The 27,831-nt window shown below is 45.9% G+C and overlaps 1 protein-coding gene across 6 annotated transcripts in view; it reads right to left on the bottom strand.

The window, feature by feature from the left end:
- Nucleotides 1–27,831, bottom strand: part of RBM33 (RNA binding motif protein 33) — a 146,667-nt gene that overhangs the window by 38,138 nt on the left and 80,698 nt on the right. For all 6 annotated transcript variants that reach the window (XM_088450369.1, XM_088450367.1, XM_088450365.1 and 3 more), the window contains exons 12-15: nt 26,814–27,556; nt 25,620–25,784; nt 25,250–25,513; nt 19,561–20,190 (exon numbers count right to left, since the gene is read on the bottom strand). In XM_088450369.1, the coding sequence (XP_088306495.1) occupies nt 19,561–20,190; nt 25,250–25,513; nt 25,620–25,784; nt 26,814–27,556 (1,802 nt within the window). The remainder of the gene's footprint in view (nt 1–19,560; nt 20,191–25,249; nt 25,514–25,619; nt 25,785–26,813; nt 27,557–27,831) is intronic.

Genomic DNA, 27,831 nt, shown 5'->3' with positions numbered 1-27,831 from the left:
TAATTGCTGAGATCTTAGTACATATATTTGCAAACATATGGTTAGGTTAAGCCACTCCACTCCAATAGCATCTCTGCTATTTGGTGGTCCTAATGCTACATGATAACACCCAGCTGTCATTAAATATTAAAGAACCCCCCCAATTTAAAAAAGGCCCCCACACCAAGTAAATACAGCTCATCATTTTTGAATATAAGCTCATGTGTGTGATTTAATTACACACAGTAACAGGTGCTGCTGTGACTATGGGGGTCATTCAGACCCGCTCGCAAGCAGGTCGATGTTACCCTACTGCGCATGCGCACGACGGAGGGAGCTCCGTCATGCGCATGCGCGAGACCCGGCTTGCGACGGGGTAGCCGTCGCTCCGGGTCTCACTGTCGATGTTGATTGACAGCACGCCCCCTTTGGTGGGCGTGCCGGGGGCGTGGCTGCCAGACAGAGGCGTTCCCATGGGAACGCCTACCGTCTGAAGCCGGCCCCACTGACATCACTAGTGATGTCAGTGGGAGTGATTTTGGCTCTGATAGAGCCAAAATCACTCCAGGGCTTGCGGCAGCGAGACCCTACCGCAGGGTCTCCGTCGCAAGCCCGATGGTCGCAATGGTCTTGACCATCGCGACCATCATCATGGACGCTCGCATAAGCTGTGGGTGGTCACCCACAGCTATGCGAGCGTCCAGGAGGACGCTCCATTTTCATGTAGGAGGGCCCTGATTCAGAGTGAGCGCTCTGGTAAGAGCGTCCGGCTCTGAATCAGGCCCTATATTTTTTCAACAAACTTCAAGTTGCAACATCTTATTGAAAAATGCAATTCTAGGTATTACTGGAGGATACATTGATTTTAACCATTATATTCCAAATGGTCAGTATGTATCACAAAAGACTGTGACTGAACACTTTTGAATAGAGATCACTACCAAGCATCAGAAAAAGTTTTTATTATATTTTATGTATTATGTGTTTTTATTGTGTTTATTAAAATGGTTTTTTTTTGTTTGTTTTTTACTAACAACAGTATTGGATATAGATTTGTATATTTCATTAGAAGACTATTTATGTCCCAGATCAAGTGCTCTAAGCGCCAATCATTTTGTGAGTTTCTTTCTGGACATGGTGATAGATGCCCCCCAGGCGCATTGGCTGCGCTGTGCCAGCCATTCCGGAGACAATGACCAGCCAGAAGTATAGTGCAGACACAAAGCACCACCCCTCTCTATTCCTCTCTTCTCCAGTCTGCTTTCTGAGGACAGCGGAGCAGTCGTCATTCAGCTTTAGCTACTGAATAGCCAGTTAGAAGCATGACGACAAAGAGTACCGCGGCACACCTGGCCCCAGCAGTACCGATCTCTCTGCCTCTAATCCCCACTGGCACCCAGCCCCTTCTCCTGTCCCCATCTCCCCTCCACCACCTGTATGTGGCTCCCCTCCACATCTAATACCTGGGCACCCAGCCCCTTCTCCTGTCCCGAGTTCCCCTCCGCCTACAATCTCCGACTCCTCGAATCCTCCTGTAACCAGCTCCCCACCGCCTACTCCTGATCCCGCCCAGCTCCCCACCGCCTACTCCTGATCCCGCCCAGCTCCCCACCGCCTACTCCTGATCCCGCCCAGCTCCCCACCGCCTACTCCTGATCCCCAGCTCCCCACCACCTACTCCGATCCCCAGCTCCCCACCACCTACTCCGATCCCCAGCTCCGCCTCCCACACAAAGACGTGGAGGAGCCATAAGGACCTGCTGCATGAGCACAGCCGCCCCCACCCAGCAGACAATAACTTGTGGATTTCCTTAAAAAATAAATAAATCTTTTTTTGGTATATTTTTAAAATGTATTTGTTTGTTCGCTTTTTTTTAATGAAATTATGCAGAAACTACAGTTTCTGCATAATTTTAACACTGCTATGTAAGAACAGTCTAATGCAGAAGATTTCACAGAAATCTCCTGCAGAAGGCTAACTACCACAGCAGATTGCAGTCCCCATTATTGTCAATGGGGACTGCAGTCTGACCTCTATGTACAAAACCTATGCTCTTGGGGGTATCAGATGGGCATTCTAGGGGTATATGGGAGTGCAGGCCTCCACTGGGCGACCCACCCAGACATCGACCGCTACCGAGAGGGGAACCGCCCCCTGCTCCAGCCTCGGCTACTGTCTCCCTCTCCAGGGACCGGCTGAAGAGCAAGGTCGGCAGATGGAGCGGCTGACAAGAGCCCTGCGTTCGCAGTGACAGTTGGTCGCTTTAAAATGTAAGAAAACAAATAAAAGCCTAAAAAAGGAACAGCTGCAGCTGACAAAATAAACCCACACATCTATGGGCACTAGGTGGGGAGGAGTATAGAGGAGGAGGAGTCTGTGCTGTCTAGCTTTAACCTTTTACTGCCAAGACTCCTCCAGCTCCACCTATACCCAGCATACTCGTATCCCCCCATGGATGAAAGAGAAAAAGGTTGGGTTACACTTTCATAACTAACCCTTATCCAATATTGGAAATATAAAGACATAGTTGATGTTGAAGTGTTAGTGAAAATAATTACGAATATTGAAAGCCGTCAGAACGCAAGAATTGTTATTACTGCACATAAATCAGATGGAACGCAAGCGGTTTGTGCATTACATTTATAAAGACGTTTTCAATAGCAAAGCACGTTTACGATGGATGGTGCATTACAATGAAGATGAAGAGAGCTGCCAAGCCTTCAGTGTGTTAAGTGCTCTGATACAAAGTGCTGCTGCTGTCAGGTTTCTCCAATTTGACAGATCAAATCTTATTTTCATTCTCAAACCTCGAGAAGAGATACTGCCAACATACATTCAGTGTGAGCAAATTGATTAATCCCTCTCAACAGATCACACATCTCTTGATTACAACTAGGAGACGTTAAGCAGCATTATTCTGAAGTGACAACACTTGACAAATTCCCAAACCACATCGCTCAGCCTATTGTAGCTGGCATTAACTGCAATGAAAAATTAATTTCCCTTATCTTCTTCTAAGCCCCAAAATCCAAATCCTCCAAACAGACTACTCTTTCTGTAAAGGTATTATGAAAACCTCAGAAAGATTAATTACATGTCTTCAGGTGACATTAAATTAATTTCGGTGCTCGTGACAGACATTTGATAGTGCATATTGAGAGGATAGATAACATTGTCAGGATACACAGCAGGACACTGGAGCAGTGTCCCAGGGCTGCATCTTACGCATTGTGCTGTGATAAGGCCAATACCTCACTGTCATTGGCACTGTTACCGATCTTGCAAATCTTAAGACACAGATTTCTATAAGGTCTGACAATGCTATGGCCTTGCAATAAACACGTTCCCTAACCAGTCAGGAAGATGAAATAGAAGATGGTAAATGATTGCCAAGATGCAGCCTCTGAATAAAATCATTTCAGTAACTTGACAGTTCACAGCATCAACAACAAATCCCTCTGACGAAGAGATGGAGGGAGATGAGCAGGTGGAAGAAATAACATACATACAAAAAAAATTAGGCACAAAAAAACAAAAAACAAAACACACAACCCACTAATTATTTGATGATAAAAAAACACACAAAAAAAAACATCAGATGGAGAAAGATCAGGTTAGAAGAACTGAGAACACACAGTACCAGTTTTTTACACACAAGAACATAGTACTACTACAAAGGTCACATCTATATCTGTTTTGTGAATATTAGCTTTTTAAATAGCATTTTTAGGTTAGTGTTTCAGGAACATTTAGTGCTAAAGGTAGCGCTGGCTTTGGGCAATAACACTAACTTCTTAACTGGCGAGGTTGCATAGGATGCGACTGCAGCCTGCTGTGCTCCAGCTGACACTGTCGCATCCCATGCAACCACGCTGCCCCACTGCGTCCCCTGGCTTTTAAATGGAAACAGATTTCTTCCGACTCCCTAGAACCTTAGGCAGTGATACAGGGATCCGTAATTGCCGACATCGCGCCCCAGTAGGCGAACTGCATTTTGGAGGGCATGCGCCGGGGACAGGAGGGGTACTTTTATTCCCCGCTGAGCACTATTTGGCTGAGATCAGTTGTGGCAGGGGGAAACTGATCATCAGTGCACCGACACACGCTGCGCTCTGCATGTGTGGAGGGGGCGTGGTTATGCCCCATGCTGATGGGAAGTAATACTCCCATAGGGGAAGGAGGGGTGGAACGACTTTCATCAGGGGTGGGAGATGGGTTCCATTAAAGTAATTTGAGACGGGAAAGGGATGTGGGGGGGATGCAGCCAATAAGTCACGCAGCGCTGATGTTTCTATATGAAAAGTTAGTGCCACGTGACTTTCGACTGTATTACAGTGCCGGGCATACACCTAGTAGTAATACTTTATGCGGCGCAAGTGAGCCACCAGGTACTTGTGCCAAGTGTCTGTCTCGCCCAAAAACGCTCCTTAGTCGCAAAAGGATGGTACAAACTGCTTCTCAAGGCTGCACGGATTTAGTTATGTGACACTTGTATATCTGTGTGCTATTGAGTTACTTTTAGCTTTGAACCAGCAATATAGACGTGATATATGATAATGCTCAGTTCTAATTGGTCAGGCTGGAGGTGCTCCCAAGAATCAATGAAAATATTCCATATGTTTTGGCCAAAGCCAAAAAGACACAGAAGATGATTCATTTTGTGGGGCACAGGTTTAAATCATGTGATGTAAAATAATTAGTATAAATGCTATTGAATCCGTATTGAAGCACAACAGACCTTGGCATGGAAAAAATCTGTGACCGCTACATTGTAGCACTTCATATACAGATTCAGACGCACACAGATATGCAAGTGTCACATATCAAATTAATTAGTGCAGTCTCTTGAAGCAGTTTGTTGCATCTGTGTGCAAGTAAGACAACTTCAGACGAAAAAGACGCATGGCGCAAGCAGAGTCAGATGGCACCTGGCGCACAGAGAAGGGCTATTTGGTGCGACTGCATCAATAGTGTATGAGAACACATCTACCTTCACTAATGCTGCTATTCTCAATCTAGAACAGGAGCACTAGAGAGCTGCAGGAAGGCCCCGCCCCTCCCTGACTTTACAGCTCTCACAGGCTGCCTGCTAGACAAAGCCTCACTAGTACTCCAGCCAGTGCCATCCACGTCTGGAGGGCATAAAATGGACTCAACGAACAAAAGCTGGGTACACACTGATTGATTTATCTGTCTGGTGGGAAGGAAAATCTGGTAATGTATGGGAGCAAATACCAATAGAAATTTGCTCCAAAACCCTGGAAGACAAACCAGAATTTCCTTTCCACCAGACAGATATATCTGTCACTGTGTACCCAGCTTCAGGCATTGGAGTGAATACAAAATCATAAAATACAATGTGAAAGACTGAAAGCCATACGGATAATTATTCCAGCATAATGCTGCCAAAGGTGCTGCTTCAAGTTACTGCATTACACTTTTGAGTTTCTCTTTTACATACATGGCCTCTTCGTTCGTTCTTTTTAAAGAACAATTAATGACCAATTAAAATCTTCTATTAGCTATTTATTACAAAAGTTGGAGCTATCAAATTGTATTGTATTCAGATCATTTATTGTGTCCAGATACATAAAAATACAAATGTAAAAATCCTTTTCACATGACTGCATGAAATATGTACATATACACAAAAACAAAAAAAATTGCAGCATGCAGAGGGTGATGTACAGAGTGCTATACAAAATGATTAGGGTAGGGTACCAACAGTACCCAGCATGTAACACTGCTGAGCACATTAACCCAGTAATGCACATCACATACCAGCAATTTCCATCACAAAATCTACTTAATTGGCTGTGGAATGCTGCAGACAAACCGATAGCAGGCATTATGGCTGCAGGGATGCACACCTATTACCTAATTGCTAGGATCAGAAGCCTGTCTATTTTTGGAACCAGGTGAATTTCCCTCTTTAAAAGATTAATTCAACCATCTTTTGTCCAAAGATTTCCATTAATTAGAAATCATGTCTAATTACCAGATGAACATAAAATGTTGCCCTTCTTGGGTCTTTATTCAAACAGACATCTGAAGGGCTGGTGCACCTACATCACATGCAATTATCAGGGCCCTCATTAAAATATCAACCATGTCTGTATTATAAAGACAGGTAATTCTTCCTTCTACGTATTTTGGGCTCATTAATCAACCGTTCCTATAAAAGGGTGATCTCTTTGTGGTAACTCCTTCACCTGGGTAAACAAGGCTGAAGTACTACAGAGATCTTGATTGCTTTTAAGCTGGGTACACGTTAGCCGGTATGTCTTCCAATCCGTCCGACAGAGTCTACATCGGCCAGTGTGTATGCACAACAACCAAGCGTGCTTCCGTTTGGTCATCATCGCATCATCAAAGCCCATCGCATAGTAACAATGAACTAAAAGAGAATGCACCAGGTCCATAAAGTACACTGAACCAGCAGTGTGAGAATGCCACACGCCCTACATATACAGTGCCTTGCAAAAGTATTTACCCCCTTTGCATTTTTCATGTTTTGTTGCCTCACAACCTGAAATTAAAATGGGATTGTTTGAAGGTGTGTATCATTTCATTCACAGATCATGCCTACAACTGTGAAGTTGTGTTTTTTTTTATATTGTGAATCAAACAACATTTAGGACAACATAAGAGAAAACTTCAGCGTGCATAACTATTCACCTTCCTAAAGTCAGTACTTTGTCAAGCCACCTTTTGCAGCAATTACAGCTGCAACTCGCTTTGGATAAGTCTCTATGAGCTTGCCACATCTTGCCCCTGGGATTTTTGCCCATTCCTCTAGGCAAAACTTCTCCAGCTCCTTCATGTTGGATGGTTTCCGCTCTGAACAGCAATCTTCAAGTCTGACTACAGATTCTCAATTGGATTGAGATCTGGGCATTGTCTAGGCCATTCCAACACATTTAAATGCTTCCCCTTAAACCACTTGAGTGTTGCTTTTGCAGTATGCCTCGGGTCATTGTCCTGCTGGAAGGTGAATCTCCGTCCCAGTCTCAAATCACAGGCAAACAGGTTTTGCTGACGAATATCCCTGTATTTAGCACCATCCATCTTTACCTCGACTCGAAACAGTTTCTCAGTCCCTGTTGCTGAAAAACATCCCCATAGCATGATGCTGCCACCACCATGTTTCACTGTGGGGATGGTGTCCTTGGGGTGATGGGAGGCAGGGCCGTAGCTAGGGTAGTGCGACCGGTGCCATCGCACAGGGCACCACAGATCAGGGGGTGCTGTTTGGGCCGGTCAAATTTCTGTTTATTATCATTCTCACTTGTAGCTTCCTCTTATTTCATCCCCAGCATCTCCTGACCTCTCCTATCTCTGCCCTGGCCCTTCCCCATGAAGCCATGGCCCTTTTTTGGGTGCATTATGTCCCTTTGAAAAATGAGGGGGGCGCCAATGCTCTTTCTGGCACAGAGCACCAAAAAGTCTAGTTACTGCTCTGATTGGATGTGTTGGGTTTGCGCCAGACATAGCGTTTTCCTTGGTGGCCGAAAGTTCAATTTTAGTCTCATCTGACCAGAGCACCTTCCTCCATACATTTGGGGAGTCAGGAACATGCCTTTTGGCAAACTCAAATCGTGTCTTCTTATTTTTATCACTAAAGGTGCATACACACGATTTTTTGAACGATTATCGTTAAACGATATTGTTTAACGATAATGGTTTGTAAAAATCGTTCACTTTCTGAGTCAAACGATGAACGATTTTCGTTCATGCGCGTTCACGTTTGTAGTTCAGTCAGACTTGTCAACTCAATGATTTTCAGTAAAGGAGTATGCAAAAATCGTTTGTAGTTCTAAAAAAATCGTTCATTGCATTTAAATGAACATAGTAAATGAACAACTTTAGTAAATGATTTTAGTTCATTTTTTCAAGGTAGAAAATAGTTTACTAAAATCGTTCATTAACTAAATCGTTGTGTGTGTATGCAGCTTTAGTAATGGTTTTTTTCTGGCCACTCTTCCACAAAGCCCAGATCTATGGAGTGTATGGCTTATTTGTGGTCACATGCACAGATACAGCAGTCTCTGCTGTGGAACTCTGCAGCTCCTTCAGGGTTACTTTTGGTCTCTGTGCTGCCTCTCTGATTAATGCCCTCCTTGCCCGGTCTGTGAGTTTTGGTGGGCGGTCCTCTCTTTGCAGGTTTGTTGTGGTACCATGTTCTTTACATTTGATGATGCTCCGGGGGATCATCAAAGATTTGGATATTTTTTTTTTTTATTATAACCCAACCCAGAATTGTACTTCTCAACAACTTTGTCCCTGACTTGTTAGGAGAGCTCCTTGGTCTTCATGATGTCATGCCTCTTGCTTAGTGGTGTTGCAGCCTCTGGGGCCTTTCAGAAAAGGTGTGTTTATACGGACAGATCATGTGACACTTAGATTTCACACAGGTGGACTTCATTTCACTAATTATGTGACTTCTGAAGGTAATTGGTTGCACCAGAACTTTTGAGGGGCTTCATAGCAAAGGGGTGATTACATATGCACATGCCAATTTTCAGAATTTTATTTATAAAGATTCTTTGCGATATTTTTCTCATTTCACATCACTTCACCAAATTAGATTATTTTGTGCAGATACATCACATAAAATTCAGATAAAAAAAATAAATAAATAAATTACAGGTTGTAATGTAACAAAAAAGGTAAAAAGCTAAGGGGGTGAATACTTTTGCGAGGCACTGTATAGTACAATAATCCAGCACCAGACTGCCTCCCACCTCACAAAACAATACACCAGTGTGGTGCTGCTACAACCTCCATATAGCACACTGCACCAGCATGTGGTGGTCAAACTATTGCCAGCTCCAGTTTAATGCATTTGCTGGAGATCATAACAGGTTCCCAGCAAATAGAGCGGTCATGCACAGTGTAATCTTCTATTACAGCAGTCAGAGGCCCCCATCACATAAGTGAGACGGAATAATAGTGAATCTGATCGTTCGGTTAGGTGGCATAAAATGCGACTGCAAGCAGACAGGCTTCAAATGACCTGGTCACATCTTATGCAACAGAAAAGGAACCACCTCCAAAGACTGCAGACATCAGTGAAGGGCCGTTGGGCTGCTGGCGTTCTGTATCAGTGTTCTCTGTATTGCTAACTGATTGAATGAGCGCAAAAAAAGTGATCCAAAAAATATATACACACACTTCGCTCAAAGTGAATAGTCGACAATCTCTCTAGCAAAATCACAACAGCACACAATAAAACATCCAAAATTAGCCACAGTTCATTGCTACAAAAAGTTTAAATTAGAATGTGAATACAATTCAAATAAATATAGCATAAAAACTTATCCAACAAGTTTTACTGCTCCATCCTGAGATAGCACTGGAATTCGCTTTTGTTTGTGACACCTCATACAATGTCTTAAAGTAGCAACAGCGAAGCTGATTCTAAAAACCGTATCAAATCAAGTGAAGATATGTTTGTTTAAGGATGAATATATGTTTGAGGGTTTATCTTGTGTGGAAAATAAATTAATTTAGCAGGTGTGAGCCAATTTTGGGCATTAGATGCACAGAAGTGCGGCACGGTGCAGCCACAATTTCCATCTATGGGAGTACCACACGAGGGTTCACTGGAAAGTAGAATTTTGTGCGGTTTTTAGCTATTTTTTGACAACCACTTGCTGCAGCTAATTATGGAGGAAACCGGTACGCTGACCAAAGCATACAAGGGAAAACGCCACATTGATTTCCAAATACTGGATCCCAATAATGCCTGTTCAAATTTTTAACATTTTTCTCACAGTGATAACTGCAAGGATTGGTCCAAAACTCCCTGCTGGAGGGATACTGGTCAAGAAGAATTTACTGGCAGCACCATTTTTAGGGTTTGTGTTGTCAAGAGACTACTTATTTACTCAATAGATATTTGCACTGTGGATAAGGACGGATATAATCTTCTGCCTGATTATAGTCAAAGTTTTGCACAATATTGCCTAGGTATCGTAAACGGGATAACTGCTTCTGTCGAAACTCTGACCTCGGAATAGGGCGTCTCTACTGACAAAAGTCTGCTACTATTCAAAGCCAGACTGGGGTGGAAACAGTAAATACACCTTCCGCAAGAGCTTGGTTTAGAATCAAAATTTATATGCAGTGTGAATCAAAATCAGGCTAATTATATATATATATATATATATATATATATATATATGATTTATATATGTATAATAGAAAGGAATCCATAAAGAATGAACCCTTGCTCAGTAAGGGACACTGGCTCAGCATATATTTAACACAACCGCCCAATATATTATTGACTTATCCGACCAGACACTATGGGCGGCATCCAATTAGCCCCGAACATAGTTTGGGGGCTAATGGATAGTGGTGATCGTCGAAAAACAGGGATTATCTGCCTTTTTTGCCCTATCCTATTATTTTGGTCGAAAGACCCAATTTTAAAAACTGCGTGGGTCCTGTGGGACGCGCTGTCTGCAGCCAATCACCGCCACCGGCGTCTTCTCCACCAATAGCCGTCAGCGGTGTCTCCTCATCTAGTCACCGCCCCTCCAGTCCTCAATCAATCACCAGGCAGTTTAGACCAGCCAGACACTGGCCGGCCGACCACCCCGTCCTGTGACCAACAGGCTCCGCCCAGGAGCAGCAGCGCCTCCAGCACCCCAGCCAACCGCTTGCCACCTGTTTGCCCAGCCAGTCACTGTATTTGACTCTTCAGCCAATCGCAGCCTGCAGGGTCATCCTTCCTCTCTCTCTCTCAGCCACTGGAGGCTTCATGACAGTGGGGATGCCCCAGAGCTCCCATCCCGGGCGGGAGAGTGCAGAGAACCCTGCGAAACAGCATGGCCATATTGCGAGGCAGAGGCCGCAAACGTATCAGAACGATAAAACCGAACAAGGATATGTTGGCTCGACCAAGTGGCCGCTCAACAAAGTTGAGTCAAGGAAACCCCGCGGGCAGCCGCCCCGAGGGACCCACCGAGCGCATGGAATGCGCAGTGATGGAAGCTGGAGATTCCTTGGCCACATAGGCCTGCCTGATGGTCAGACGGATCCAGCGTGCAATAGTCTGCTTGGAAGCCGGCCAAACAGGACAACCGATATCATACCGGACAAACAGGGAATCTGTTTTCCATAGAGACGCGGTCCTATCCACGTAGAGCCTGAGGGCTCTAACGACGTCCAGAGTTCTGGGAGCCGGTGGGTCCTCTGGAAAGCCAGGGCTAGGAGAAGTACCACCTTCCACAAGAGGTACTTAAACTCAACCGTCTGTAACGGTTCAAACAGTGAAGACTGCAAGAAAGAGGACGAGATCAAAATCCCACGGAGCCGTGGGAGTGACAAAGAGAGGTTTCAAACGGATAACCCCCTGCAAAAAAAGGTCTGAACATCCGGGAGTAAGGCCAGTTTCTTCTGGAAGAAAATGGACAGTGCTGTAACCTGAACCTTCAAGGATCCCAGATGTAGGCCCACTGAGAATCCTTCCTGCAGGAAAAGGAAGTGGCTATAACACCTTGAACGTTGTAGGAGGCGATCCCCGCTGTTCACACCAGGTCACAAGACTTCCAGATACGATAGTAGTGTCTGGAAGTAACTTCCTTCTGAGCATGGTAGGGATTACAGTAGATGGGATCCCCTTCGCCTTAATATTGCCTTTTCAACAGCCATGCCCTCAAACGTAGCCGCCTTAAGTCTGGAAAGACAAAAGGACCCTGCTTCAGGAGATTCTCTCGTAGCGGTAGAGGCCACGGATCGTCTATCAGCATTAGACGCAAGTTGGAATACCAAGCTCTGCGGGGCCAATCTTGAGCCACTAACAGAACCCTGGCCCTTTCCCTCTTGATGCGTTGCAGAAGCCAAGGAAGAGAAATTTGCAGAAACAAAAACGAATCGGAACTGTCAGGGTTTTGTGAGTGCGTCCACTGCCACGGCCTCCTGGTCTCTTGTCCGAGAGCAGTGCAGAGGCAGTTGATGATTGTGTCTGGATGACATGAGGGCGACTTGTGGAAGGCCCCACCTCTGAACAAGCTATTGAAACACCTGGGGATGGAGCACCCACTGCCCGGGACGTACGTCCTGACGCAGTCGGCCTCCAAATTGTCCACGCCTGGAATAAATATTGCCACGGCGAATTCCTCCGCCCAGAGAAGAATGCGGATTACCTCCTTCATTGCTGCCCGACTTCTGGTGCCTCCTTGTCTGTTTATGTACGACACCGCCATGGCGTTGTCTGACTGGACTCTGACGGCTTGACCCCGCAACAGGTGATGCGCTAGTTGAAGAGCATAAAACACTGCCTGTAATTCCAAGATGGTTATGGGCAGTTTCGCTTGCTGTGGAGTCCAGCGGCCCTGGAAGTGGTTCTCCAGAGTCACTGCCTCCCACCCCCTCAGACTCGCGTCTGTGGTGAGGAGAATACAATCCCACACTCCGAATATCTTGCCCTCTAACAGGTGAGATGAATTCAGCCACCAGAGAAGAGATATCAGAGTTCTGGGGGCCAGCTTTACTCGATGGTGCAGGAATAGATGGGATCTTGACCACTGGGAGAGGAGAGCCAGTTGAAAAGTCCTGGAGTGGAATCGGACGTATGGAATGGCTTTGAAGATTGCAACCATCTTTCCGAGGAGTCGTATGCACAGGTGCACCGATACTCGTCAATGTTGTATGATCAGCCCCACCATCTCCTGAATGGAAGTTGCTTTTTCCTGAGGAAGGAAGACCTTCTGTGTCCAGAATCATCCCCTCTGTGTTGGCTGCAGATGGGACTTAGGAAAGTTCAAGATCCACCCGTGTCCTATAAGGAGCCTGTGAGTCAGCAGAATGTTTTGTAATAATGGGTTCCTGGAAGGAGCTTTCAGGAGGAGATCGTCCAGGTAAGGGAGCCATCATCACTGCCATTACCTTGGTGAGCCTTGGGAGCCGAAGATAGGACGAAGGATAAGGTCTGGAATTGAAAATGTGAGTCCCGAATAGCGAATTGTAGGAACGCTTGGTGAAGCGGCCAGATGGGAATGTGTAGGTAGGCATCTTTTATGTCCAAAGACACCAGAAACTCGTTTTCCTCAAGCCCCGCAATAACAGACTGAAGGGACTCCATCTTGAAAATTCTCAGATTGAGATCCTTCAGGTTCAGAATAGGTCTGACCGATCCGTTCGGCTTCGGAACCACGAACAAGCTGGAGTAGAACCCTTGTTTTAATTGATGTGTGGGTACCTGTACCAACACTCGAGCGTTGAGAAGTTTGTCTACAGCTTCTTGTATCTAGACCAGTCTGCTGTTGAAAACTGGCAAATCTGTGGTGAAAAACAGAGGAGGTTGTTGGATCTGGAAATAGAGTTTGTACCCCTGGGTGATTAGGTCCCAAACCCAGGCGTCTGGACAAGATTATGCCCACGCTGCTCTGCTCTCACCCTGGGGGTCCCCCAGGTGAGAGGGAAACTCATCATGCACTGGGGTTGGAGGAGAGCTTATTGTCCTGGTGTGCAGAGGTTGCTGCGGCTCTACCTCTGGAACCAGGTCCTCATCTGGAACGGCCTCTATATCTTCCTGGGGCACGAAAGGACGGTACTGAATAAGGCTTACGGGAAGCCGGAGCAGCTGAGGGGAGAGAAGTAGATTTACCCCCTGTAGACTGGGAAATCCACTTGTCCAGTTCGGGTCTGAACAGGACGTCACCAGTGAATGGAAGTGCTTCCACCACCCTCTTTAATTCTGCATTAGCCTGCCACTGTCGCAGCCAAAAGGCTCTGCGGGCCGATATTGCTAGAGCAGAAGACCTAGAAGTGAGATTACATACCGCTTTTGAAGCCTCGCCAAGATAAGCAGCAGACTCCCCAATCTGTTTTATTAAAGGAATAAGATCCTTAGCTGGGAGTTCTGTCCGTAATCCTTCGGATAGTTGTTTAGCCCAGGCTTCAATTGCCTTATTGACCCAGCAGCCCACGGCAAAGAATCATGCCCACTACTGTGTAAATGGACTTTATGGTGTTCTCCAACTTTCTGTCAGAAATCACTTTTATGAAAATGGCCCCTGGTACTGGCAGAACCGCCTATTTGGACAGACGAGACACTGAGGGATCTACGGAGGGAGGAATCTCACATAGCTTCATGCTTTCTGTAGGGAAAGGGCAGAAGGACAAAAGTCGACGTGATACCTGGTATTTTTTATCCGGGTGTTGCCAGGAAGTGGTCAGGATAGAATCCAGCTCTTCAGATGCTGGAAAGGCGGCAGTCTGTCTTTGCTTTTTACTAAAGATAGATGGTGGAGCAGAACCCTGGTCCTCTTCCTTCACGTTTAATACCGGATGTATTGCTAAAATCAGAGCTTCTATCCCCTAGGACAAAGGTTCCGGTTCGTCCGAAACCTGTTCGACCCCAGAATCATGAAACTCGCCCTCCTCTAGTGGGGGCATATCCTCATCCTCAGTGTCATCTGACTGTAGGACTAAGGGTAACAGTCTCTTCTTGGGAACCTGTGGTGAAAACCCTGCGGAAGGGGCGTGGGACGTGGTCATGGATTTGTGAGTCCCTCCATTGACTTAGCTAGGGAACAAGCCCAGGTTGGTTCAGGGGGTGAGAGTAGAATTCTGAGATCTGGGAAACTCTATCCTTATGAGAGGCCTCCAGTTCTGCAGACAGGTGTGACAGAAGTGAACTGCGCCACCCAAGACGGGGGTTCATGTGTCTGGGGTGATCTTTGAGCCTGCTGCTCTGAATCACAATTGTCACACAACAGGGAGCTAGATGATTGTCCCTGTGTAAACTTTTCTGCGCCCTTTGTGCAAGAAAAAAAGTTTTCTGTAAAGCTTAAGATACTCTTCCAGCCATGGTACACAACACTGACATACAAACAATACAGTAGTGTAGTGGAATGTGTAAGAGTAGAGGAGAGCCACACCCAACCAAATAGCGCTGTTAGCAGTGCCAAAAGCGCTATGCACAACAAAGCAAGAATATAACACTGTGCTCCTATAAAACCTAACCCCATTGATCACTCAAGAATCCTGGGGAGACTGTCTCCGTCTCAGTGCTGTCAAAATGATCAGCGCAGCCCAGCAGCAGGACTGTAATGGCCGTCGGCTGTGCTCTGGAAGCGTCGGAGGCAGCTGGGAGCAGACCTCAGTTGTAGGCTCCACCCCCCTGCTATGGCGCCCGTTTTAAATACTGTATCTTGCGCACACTGATCGCCGCTGCTAGTTTACACTGCCTTTTTATTGTGCCTGGCAACCCCACTAATTGGGGAGCCAGGAAAATACGCGCAGTAACTGCCTAGGCAGTCAGTGGCAGAGAGGGTAATGGGGGACCACGACGTGCGCTGCATGCAGCGCGTCGGGGTACTACCCCAGAGATAGTCTCTGTAGCCGAGGACCTGTGCGAGAGCCGCAAGCAGCTGTGATAGGGTCCCCCCGGCAGCTCCATTGTCGCAGACAGGCAGGGGCAGCCAGCTGCCTGTCATGTCCTCAATTCTTGTTTCAGCATCTTCTTTACCTATATATTAAACTAAACTATGCCGTGAGAAGCCCAAAGTATGACCAGCTCCCTTGGACACAATACTAAGACTGGCTTGTAGGGGGTATAGTGGGGGAGGAGCTAGTCACACTTTCCAAACTTAAAGTGCCACCTCCCGGTTAGCAAACATCTATACCCACACTGTCATGAAGCGTCAAGTGTCCCCTAGTGGATGAAGGAGAAAATAAACTACAAAGGGGAGATATTATAGGATTTCATAGAGATAGGTGAACTTTTTTAATGGAAGGACATATGCATTTTGACAACAGTTCATAGCAAAGTTTGTGGAAATTCGGAAAGCCCACACAACCAGTGTCATACCACAATGGGTGAGGAAGATTGTGCAGATCAACAACTGACAAACTACCCCATATGCTGTAAAAAGGGTAAGAAATTTAAAGCAAACATGTTTACCCACATACTGAACCAAGCAATCTGGAATGCTTTTATTGTATACAAAAAACCCAAACTATTTTTAAAGAAACTAGATACTTCTGTAAAGTGTGTGTTGTCAGAATTTCAAGGTTCAGATGTTTCAAAATATATATCACACCGGTGGCTGTCAGTGCCAAGCACCTGACGGAGCTATTCAATTGTTGCTTCATTAGCGTGCAAGCAGAAACATGCAAAAAGTCTGTGGTTTGTGTGCGCAGCTAAACCTAGTGTAATTGGGTGCAACAAGCGCAATAATTAATAATGGGCACCCAAAAACAATTTACAGGGCTATATTGGGCACCCATTAATTATTGCGGCGCCTAAAACAATTGAATTGCTCTATATATTTGTGGTAAACCTAAGCATACTTCTTTACAGATTTAATCAGGACTTTCTTTTGTACATGGTAAAAAAATGCATGAAGAGCCACTATAACAGGGTCCAATTTGCAACGCCAAAAGGTGAAATCAGAGCATCTATGAATGTCTACAAAGGACAAAAGTGCAATAAAAATAAATACACCAGTATTCGTCAGGGTACAGGGTAGCGATTTACGCTCTCCTGCGGCCAATCCCTTCCTCCTCATTGAATGATTGACCCTGGCCCGGCTGTAGGCAATAAAAGGCAGAGGGAACGATTTGGCGCCTTTACTGTCATGCATTGTAGGGATAGCCATCGGTGATACCATCGATGGTTGCCATTGATTGCAAAATAGCAAGTAGCCATCAATGGTTACAAACTATTCAATGGATGAGCATTAATGGTTTCACCAACCAGTGGTCATACCTGTTTTTTGACTGACTGGCCCGTGGGTTAATCAGAACATGAGGGTGGGGCTTCACAGGTGCCGGGGGCGGAGCTTTGCTCCATGTCCCTGCACCTTGTTAAAAAAAAAAAATACAAAAAAACCACCACACATTTGGTTATTCTTATACATCGATGAAAGGAAATCTTCTGGTGCTCCCCCACATCGATGGCAAAAGCATTCGACATCGGCTATAAACCATCAATGATTATGAATCATCGATGGCTATCCCTAATGCACTACAGGGACAGCTCCTGACCTGGCGTGACGAAGACAGCTCCTGCACCTTGAGTGAAGACATCCTCAGGTAAGTAAGCAGTAGCGGACGGGGGTTTACTGGTGACACTTGCTCTGGGCCAGATTGAGGTAGAGCAACTGCACAAGCGTGCTATAGTGGGGGCAGTGCGGCAGCTACCAGGACTCGCACCCAGGGGTGTCTGGTGGGCCTGCTTATGTCTGCACCAGGGGAAGGGGAGTTGCAGGGCGGCTGTCCATACTCGCCGGCCCGGCAGCATGAAATCACAATTGTGACAAGCAGCCTAGCAGAGATTCAGATTGGTTGCCTGTCACTACAATGTGACGGCTGTGCGGGGCTCAGTGTGGTGAGCAGGGAAGGTTCGGAGACTGCTCACCACACCAATGTACAAAAGTACTGCAGAGCCGTCTGAGAGCCCCCACAGCCAGTGCACTGTAATTACAGACAGAGAATCTGATGTTGCTGCTGCCGGGCGCTGCGGAGTATGTAGAACTACCTTAAACACACTTTTTTTTTTTTAATATATACTTCTCTCAATCCCAAACCCCATGTGTGCCTCTGCCCCAACCCCTATCTGTGTGCCTCTGATTGGGGAGCCCTACTTGTTTAATTTATACTGGCCCCACATATTCTGCTGTAAGCCTGCCTGCACCCACAGTGCTGCATCCTTGTAGCCTGGCAGCGCTGGACTTTTCAAAGTGATTCAGATGCAGCCTGATCCTAGGCGTGACCCAGAGACGGTGATGTGGAGACGTCACGTAGCTGCATGCCACCTCCTGCTGCAGTTATGCAGTGACACAGCAGGGCAGGCTGCAGTGCAATGAATTTGAAACAATGCGTTTATATATATTTTTTTATATTTTTTGTATTTTTTCCTGTGGGGGCCAATGTGTGTCAATTTTTTCCTGTGGGAGCCAATGTGTTCACATTTTTTCCTGTTGTATTTTTTATCCTATCCAGGCCAATGTGTGTGTTTTTGTTCATGTGGGGCCAATGTGTTTGTTTTTTCGTACTGGTGCCAAGGTGTGTGTTTTTTCCTAGTGGCCAATGTCACCTGCTACATGCTTCATGGGCTGTAGCTGCTAAATTGTTAAGATTTACAGAAAACCTTAATTTAGATGGGACCCAGAAAATGTCAGGTAGGACCCTGATTTTTTAAAGTGAGGGGTCCCTGGGACCCACATTTTTTTTGGCTCAATGTGATCACTGTAGGGTACCAAAAAACACAGACACTTCCAGCTTGTCCATTTCTTTCGCTATATTACATCAGACAATTAATGAGTTACTGACTGAAATAAATGTTTCACACAAGCTAAACAAAACACATACCATAAAGCAAACTGTAGACCATTCTCAAACAGATGGGAAGTGGAGGGAATCTTGATTAAATACGGAAATTAATATTAAACAGAAAAATGTTTCCGAAAAACCGAGAAGACAATGAAGCAAATGGCTTTTACATTTTGAGAATATGCTTATTGAAGCAAAGATAATGTATTAATCTAGGGGACAGATTTATGCCCAGTGGCCTTAAGGAAGAAACTCTGTGGGGGTTTCCTTTTGTCTGCAGCACAATTTTCTGCAATAATAAACAGTAGAATGGCTCAACTTTGTTGATAGAATGGCGAAATGATTAATACTGTCTGCTTAATCTTTGTAAATTATTTATAAATAAAATCCTTGTTTGCAATCCCATCTACCAATATCTGCAGTTGTCCTAAGGGGTTAAGTATCTTTGAAAACATATGGGTGATCAATCTAAAATGTTTGGCGATCAGTGACATCCTCAAGTGGCGAGCACAATTAAAACACAATCTGTCTGCCATGATGCCTCTCCTACTCGCTCCATATTCCCTACTTTGCATTCGGATGGCTGGTGATCCTTTCTTTAGCCGTGAAGGCCTTTGACTAACAGACATCCAAAAAATGTTGGTGCATCTGTGTGCCTCTAATTTTGTTGATACGTTATCAGAACGCGGCATGGGAACGAGAATTCGTTACACCAGAATTTAACATAACATATAATGCTATTTTCTGTTGACCTTTAAATGATTAGCAACCTTCTGACATGAAAACCATCTACAGCAGGGTGGTCACATGTCCAAGCCAACATCTAGTCTTATCAGACCAGTTAGGAGGAACTTTGCTGTTATGGGCTTAACCAACATCTCATTGCCCATAACAGCAGTTGTAGGCAGATCACACATTATTTGGCCTTCAACTGCGGCACTCTCTTGTATTTTTCCCACAGCATTTACATGATTAAATAAAGTGCTATTCTTTTTGACCACTGACCCAAATAACCAATGACCTAGTATTGTGTATTTCTGTGGAACACACTAACACTCAGAGAGCAGTGTGAAATTTAGGTGAAGTATCTCAGATTAGTAATAACCACAACCATTACTCCTGACTATGAGATAGGCAAATGACCAAAGTCTTCATCTCCTACAGGCTAAAGAAACACATTTGCTTTATATGTGCACCTTACAATTACTACTATTTAAAATGCAATGTGTCCCAATTTATATTCTAGAAATGTAAACAGTTTAGGGAAATGCCAAATCAAAGCCACTTACCATTCCAGATAACTTAATCACGCGGACTTTTGAGGCGATTTGCCCATCTCCACTGCTATTTGACCTCTGCATGACTGTCCTCTTTGCTCCTGTGGGCCTCTGCTCCTGTGGCCTCCCCTGAACTTGAACTACTTTTACAGTCTGTAGCGAGCCTAGCGGCATAGGGGATACAGCAGGGCACACCTGTTGAACTTTTGGAAACTGGTTTTCTGCTGCAACCCTGGTTTGCACAGCTTGCTTAATCATTTTCTTCTGTTGCCCTTGAAATGAAGCACTGGTTCCAACGGTCTGGAGCAGGGGGATTTTCTGCGGCAAGTTGCACAACAAGGACTCTGGCTTTTTGGAAATCGGTCTGTTCCTTACATGTGGCCGCACTTGCGCAGTGATGTGAGGCAATATCTGACTACAGTTATTTTCCACCTTTGCCGTTGGATTTTCCGGCTCGGGCTGGCTTTGCTGCGCACTGCTGCTGGGCTGTTGCTGAGAAAGCCTTTCCAGCAGCTCTTTCTTTCTTGCTCCTGCCTGCTGTTGCCGTCGCAGCTCCTTCTGTTTCAATATCTCTTCTCTTAAACGCTTCTGCTCTTCAATCTTTAAGCGATATTTTCTGGTCTCTTCGTCTTCATCAGGGAACTTTAAAAGGGAGAAAGGAAAAAAAAAACCTTTGAGAACACTAATTAAGGGTGTTTTCTGCCACCATTGGTTATGCTACCAAGATCTCCCTCCATACAAACAGGGCACAATTTGTAGTTTGGACACGCACAGAAATTGTTTTTGCCCCTCCATAAATACAGGATGAAACGACTATGGAGATATACCAGAGAGCCTGTCAGATCGCTTTATCTCATTCTCCCCTGACAAACTAACAAAAGGTAGTGAGGTAAATGACCTGAAAAGGTTTCATTAGAACTATTGATTTTTCTTACAGAATTTTAAAGCCTGATCTCAAACTCATTTGTCACACAATAATTGCTTATAATGAACACCACAAGCCAAGTGACTGACCTTGAACTCAAGCACCCTTCTCCAGAATCAAAATGATGTCAACTGCAAAGCAGGAATATTAATGTTATACTACAAAGACTTATTATTCTGCGTTCATGCCGTCTGTGGATGAAAATAATGAGCAGCAAATAACCTTTGCTCGGTCTCTGCACTCTAAGCAGCCAAACGCACTGTACCAGTTTACAGTTTATTAAGAGACAAGAGTACACAACTTAAAAAATAAGAGATATGGTAAGAACTTACCTTTGTTATCTCTGTTTCTACGAAGTCCATAGGGTTGACCTTGGGGTATAGCTGGATCTGGATCCACGGGCATCACGCAGTTAAAGCCTTGCTGCTCCCAGGATGCACTTGGGTCTGTCCTCCTCTATACCCCGCCCCCGAGCCACAGCACCTCAGTTGGTAAGCAGCCAAGGCCGGAGGAGGAGACTAAACAGAGAGAAGGAAGACTGGAACACACAAGAAACCATACTCACAGAAATGGGAGACGGAAAACCGGTGACCAGCCACACAGCCCATTTGAAGCCAGGTGCGTCAGGGCGGGCGCCCTGTGGACCCTATGGACTTCGTAGAAACAGAGAGAACAAAGGTAAGTTCTTACCATATCTCTTGTTTTCTACTTCAGGGTCCACAGGGTTGACCTTGGGGATGTCCTAAAGCAGTTCAACTAAGGGCGGGGACGCTCCTGTACTGAAAGGAGAACCCGGCGCCCAAAGGATGCGTCCTGAGAGGCGAAGGTGTCAAACGCATAAAACCTCAAAAACGTCTGAATTGAAGACCGTGGCCGCCTTACACAGCTGAACAGCAGAGGCGCCACGTCTAGCAGCCCAAGAGGGACCCACAGAACGAGTGGAATGAGCCTTAACAGAAGCTGGCACAGGTAAACCCTCCTGTGCATAAGCCTCACAAATAACAGAACAAAGACAATGGGCTAACGTTTGTTTGTTGGCAGGCCAACCCCTCCTGTGAAAACCAAAGAGGACAAACAATGAATCAGACTTCCTAACCGAAGCAGTCCGGTCCACATAGATTATAAGCGCCCGGACTACATCTAAGGAAGCCTCACCAGCTGAAAGATCAGGTGACTGAAAAGCTGGCACAACAAGTTCCTGATTGATGTGGAACTTTGAGACCACTTTAGGCAAAAACTCAGGACGAGTGCGGAGCACCGCTCTGTCCTGGTGAAAAATCAGAAAAGGAGGGTGACAGGAAAGCGCCCCCAATTCTGACACCCTCCTGGCAGAAGCAACTGCCAGGAGAAAAACGGTCTTAAATGTCAGCCACTTGAGTTCCACTGACTCAAGAGGCTCAAACGGAGGACCCGTAGCACCACCGCCAAGTCCCAAGGAGCCACAGGAGGCACGAAGGGAGGCTGGATCCTGAGAACACCTTGGAAAAAGGTGTGAACATCTGGCAGGGTAGCAATCTGTCGTTGGAACCACACGGACAAAGCGGACACATGAACCTTCAGACAGGCAAGGCGTAAGCCGAGGTCCAAACCTGACTGAAGAAATTCCAAGATTCTAGAAACTCGGAACACCTGAGGATCATAGCTTCTGGACTCACACCACTGAAAATATGTGCGCCACACCCTGTGGTAAATCCGTGCGGAAGCAGGCTTGCGTGCCCTGAGCATGGTATCAATAACCGAACTGGAGAAGCGGCCTTGGTCGCCGACTGCCTCGGGAAGGACTGACCTTTTGTCTTGCCCTGAACCCGAAAAGGACCGAAAGGCAGAGCTCCGTACTTTGGTAGGTGCAGAAGCCGAAGGGAGGAAGGCTGATTTAGACTTGGCCAGAGAATCCACTATTTTGTCCAAGTCTGGACCAAAAAGCAACTCTCCATTAAAAGGTAAGGCCTCCAGGCCTTTTTTGGAGTCTGCGTCAGCTCTCCAAGACCGCAGCCACAAGGACCGACGCGCCAACACAGCTGCAGCCGACACCCTAGAGGTCAGCAAGCTTGCATCCAACGATGCTTCCCCAATGTAGGAAGCCGCATCCCTCATTTGTCCTATCAACGCTCTCTGGATATCCGGAGCATCATCCGGAAAGGTATCCTCCAAAGCGTTGGCCCAGCTCTCGATGGCCTTAGCCATCCAAGAGATGGCCATGGACGGACGGGCCACAGCCCCAGAGAGAGAGTAGATAGACTTTAAACAAGTCTCCACTTTCCTGGCCATGGGATCTTTCAGGGAGGAGATAAACGGCAAAGGCAACGTAGTGCTTTTAATTAAGCGGGTGACATGGGAATCCACTGCAGGCGGAGTTTCCCATTTCCTGCAATGAGCCTCAGGAAAAGGATAGTTGGAAGCCAACCGTTTCTGCGGTTGGAATCTCTTGCTGGGCAACTGCCAGGCCCCCGCCATATGATCAGTCAACTGGTCGGACAGGGGAAAAACAGTCAAAGCTACTTTGGCCTTTTTAAAATTAGGGCGCATCCTCCTCTATATGAAGGATGGCCCGCACCGCCCTAACCAATGCCGGCACATTAATGGAGGACTTAGCCTCCACCTCCTGGGCCCCGGCATCCGAGTCAGAGTCCTCATGGATCTCTCCGTCATCCGAAGACACGTCCGTGTCCGTGAACTGCACCGCCAGTGAAGCCGGAACGGGTCGCTTGGACGCCTTTGGGGGCAAATCACTGTGCAACATTGACTGAAAAGCCGATGACGAGGCCGCCAGGCTCTGAACAGAGCTGGAGAGGACATCCACCCATGGAGGAGGTACCGTCTGAGGATACCCTCAAAGGGTACCATTGACTGCTGCGTCACCGTGGGAGACTGCACGTATACAGGCAATTCCGCATAAGGACCCACAGTCAGACCCGGGAGGAGACTGCACCAGATGCGTAACCCCCGGGGAACGGGGGATGGTAGGCTGGGGCAACGCCCTAGAAGGTACCGCAGTCGGGACCGCAAGCCGGTCCGCGATCGACGCCAGCACTTGTGTAAACAAAGCCCAAGGAGGATCCTGCGCCACCGGGGGTTTAGAGGGACCAGGTACCAGCTGGCACCGCCCGCACAGACCGTCCTGAGACAAATCCACCCCATCAACCCCTGCCGAACAGCGCCGGCAGGAAAACAACACAGGAGCCACGGAGCGCTCATTCTCCTCATCAGACATGACACAATAACTTTTGCAATAAAAGTGTATCACCGAAAAGAGGTGAGGTGTAAAACACCCACGCACTCCCACGTATGCAAAACAAACAGCCCACAATATGGTACTGTGTAGCACACCACTGTATGTGACGGACCTCACAAATACGTAGATCTATATAAGTGAGGTACACAGAAAGAACAACCCTCCCCCACGCACCTGCGGGCCGTAGGAGAAGGAAAAGGATAGGTATAAGCTGACAGTAAGAATAAATAAGCACAGACAGCAGCACTAGCAAAAGTCACATACCATGCAGGAAGTTATACTCACTGCACCTTTCGCTACAATCAACCTCCCAGATTCAGTGTCTGGGAGGGCTATAGCGCTGTGAACACTGTCCTTAGCAGGGGAGAGGTACGCAGGGGGACCGGTCCACTTGATACCGCCTGGGAGTTCTGCATTGCTGCCACTGAGATGGCCGCCGGAGAGCTCTGAGGAGTGGCCGAGAGATAACAGCCCAGCGACGCCAGCACGCATGAGAAGGTGCGCTGGGCTGAGGGGAGGAGCCGCTAAACCAGGGAAGGCTGCCTCCCCTGGCTAGTGATTAACCCCAGGGACGCTGGTCCCTTCCAGCAATTATTCCCTGGTGGTCCAGCGGTCACGCGGGGTATTCCTTAGCAGGGGGAGCCCGCCGCCGCTACTAGCGCCGCCGGTCTGTCCCCAGAGACCGGCGGCTAAAGACTGCATTTCATCTCCCAAAGCGCTGCACGCGGTTTACCTTGCCCCGTAGAATCCAGCAGCAGTCAGTGGGAGGTCCCGGAGTACTGACTCCGGGGTTCCGCTGCGATCCCCAGATCAGTAATGGCGTTGCAGCGCCAGCGGGGCTGTTGGAGCGGCAGCGTGGACGTCCAGATGGACAGTCTGATGCTGCCGCTCTGAAGATAGTAAAAAATAAATAAAATCTTCTTTAAAAATAATAAAAAAATAAAGCTTAGGGGCTGCTTATGCAGCCCCACTGCCCAGGGTGACCCGACTCCGGCCGGGCACCAACTAAAACTGAGGTGCTGTGGCTCGGGGGCGGGGTATAGAGGAGGATGGACCCAAGTGCATCCTGGGAGCAGCAAAGCTTTAACTGCGTGGTGCCCGTGGATCCAGATCCAGCTATACCCCAAGGTCAACCCTGTGGACCCCCTATGGACCCTGAAGTAGAAAGAGGGATTTCAACACAAGTATCTTACAGAAGAGACTCTAACCAAGGTAAAAAGATGATTGGTTTTCTCTCAAAGCCAAACTTACATAAAGACTAAAACGGAATATTTTTCAACTACTACATCTTCAGCACTGATACAAAGTTGTCCATAGTGCATTACTGCTAATTGAAGTGGTGAAAATGCTAGATTAAGTTCAGGAGGTTCAGAGATCAGGTTTTGTTGGAGGGGAGAGGTATCACAGGCAATGCTGAAGGCACCATGCACCTTTTCTATTATGTACGTGGTTTCACTTCCCTTTGTAAGGCATATAAATAAAAAGTTTTTCTCCCTACCCATCTGATTATGTAAAACATCCCATGTGCCTGCAGCTTCACTCACCTGTTCTTCAACATTAGCTTGATCCTTTACTGGGTTGGTGGTGTACATTGGCTTGACTGCTTGTGCGTTTCCAAAACCTTCTAACCTGGCTTGTGGTGCTGTGGTGCCCACTGGCCTGACCTGAGCCGCAGGAGCAGAAGCAGATTTCCTTTTGTTCATATCAATAGAATGAGCAGGAGCTATGGGCAACTCCCGCAAGTTGCTATTTCTTGAATGCGGTGTCTGCAGATTGTGAGTTTTCACCATATTCTGAATTGCCATGCTCTACAAAAAAAATTAAATAAAAAATAAGGTTTTATAACTTAACAAAATTACAAATGAAAAAAAAAACAAAAAACCAACAGACTTAGAAATGGACTGCAGCACATACCGGTCTTTGTTTCAGAAGACCATGTCGTTGCTGCCCCGGCATTCTGTGTGAAGGGGTCTGTGAATTTGCTCTAAATGGAGGAGGCTGCTGCATGTGCAACGGAGGCTTTGGTGGTCCTCCAAGGTGGTGATGATGGTGCATTGACTGTATAGGTTGCATTGGACCCTACAAAAAAAAACAAAACACAAATATGACCTAATTTGCTTACACCCAAAGTGTTTAATACAAGTAAATGCAGAATTCTTCAATTGATATCTGTGAAGGTAGAGTGACATTCCCACTGTTGAAGCGGCCCAAATTAGTACTATAAAACAAATGCAAGATTCAGATAACATGAACTAATATTTCATAGGTCTTCAAAATGGGAGTAAAATTAATATTTGCTATTCTCATATTAAAGATGAATAAGGTTTCATGAAGTAACTGGTGTTTTAATAATTAAATGAATTACTCAGTCAAGAACAGCAGGTTGCTTTAAGAGGTAGGTGCTTCTCTAACAGAAAAGGCAGAGCATAGCTGCCAGCCTTGTTTATGGAGACGTGACTAGGACTACATGTTTAGTGCGTGCGTGATTTAATACTGTCATTTTTAACAGTGTTACGTAGGAGGTCATATTAACTGAATAATCTTCAATAACAAATTCAGTTTTGATTTAGTGGACCTTTAACATCCCATCTATTCTCAAATATATGTTTATAATTGTAATTTCAGGTAAATCACTAGACTGGATACTGAATACAAATGAAGTTCGGAATAATAAAAATGGTTCTGCTTCATTGAGGCAGTAAGGATACCAACATACCGTAACATGAGGTAGTAGTGATCTATAAGGGGACATTCACATTGACTGCGCTAATACTTAAGGAAACATTTGCTTTAATTTACATTTCTAACTTGTACTAGAAAAAGGAGCAACCATTCACAAAGGGCAACACTATTGTTTAACTACAGCACATGATTGTAAATGAATGTTGGATACATTTTATTTAACAATTAACAGTCATCCTACCTGAAGTTTGGATTTTGGACTTTTCCAATGTAATTAATTATGGGACTTGATGTATAAACTTAGACTATTTAGATTTATCAGTTTACCTAATGTCTGTAGTCCCTTCATAATAAAACTATAATAAAGCCTTGTCTTAGCTAAAATGCAAAGCTTATGTTTTCCTAGAAGACACCCTATACACAAACCTGCATGTTTGATTGCGTGTGAGGCATAAATGGCTGCCCAGGACCTGGTGAGAACTGCTGCCTTGGTGGCCCAAAATGCCTCATGTTTGCTGAAGGTTGATTGAAAGGTGGCATTCCCAGCTGGCTTGGAGGTGGCATGTTCATACGCACAGGGCGTTCTCTTGAAAATCCTGGAGAGTTAAATCCAGACTGGGGTCCAGGGCCATGCTGGGTGAAGTTTGACTGTGGACCAGATCCTGGCTGGTTAAATCCTGGCTGAGGTGCAGAGTTTGACTGGTTGAAACCTTGTTGGTTAAGTCCTGGTAGGTTAAATGGTGGCTGAGGACCAGACTGGTTATACCCAGGCTGAGGGCTTGGATGGTTAAAATTTGGTTGATTGAAACCTGGTTGATTTCCTGATGCATTAAAGCCAGACTGAGGACCTTGAGGGTTAAAGCCAGACTGAGGACCTTGTTGGTTAAACCCCGTCTGTGGACCTGGTTGGTTAAATCCAGGCTGATTAAATCCTGATTGCGGAGTAGGTGGATTAAAGCTAGTCTGTGGACCAGGTCCAGGTGGATTGAAGTTTGTTTGGGGTTGACTAAATCTAGGCTGTGGGCCTGGTTGGTTGAAACCTTGTCCAGGTGGATTGAACGGAGGTGGATTCTGGTTGGGAACTTGGTGGTTACTGTTCAAAAGTGGAGGTGGAGGACCAGGAGGAGGATTTCTCTGATCAAATATATGATGGTTAGGAAACCGTGGTTCTGTAAGTAATAGAAATACACCAGTATATTCAGCAGAACTTTAACAAAACCACAAAAATCTACATTCACTTATGAGATACAGAATTTCTGTAAGCAACTAAACCCAACAAGATGACCAATACAGTTTGTTAAAAAGTGAAGATTACTATGTTGTCTCTAGCCAAATTACTGGCAACTAATGACTATTGTCTATTTGACATTATCATTCTAAAGAAATAGTGACTCAACTCTTTTGCACTCAAAATCCATGCCTACCCTATAGTGAACCAGGCAAA

Source organism: Taudactylus pleione, unplaced genomic scaffold (genome assembly GCF_031769625.1).
Source record: "Taudactylus pleione unplaced genomic scaffold, aTauple2 ptg000517l, whole genome shotgun sequence".
NCBI classification, from domain to species: Eukaryota; Metazoa; Chordata; class Amphibia; order Anura; family Myobatrachidae; genus Taudactylus; species Taudactylus pleione.
Note: the sequence above shows the minus strand (reverse complement) of the source record. Positions and strands in the feature narration are given on the sequence as shown.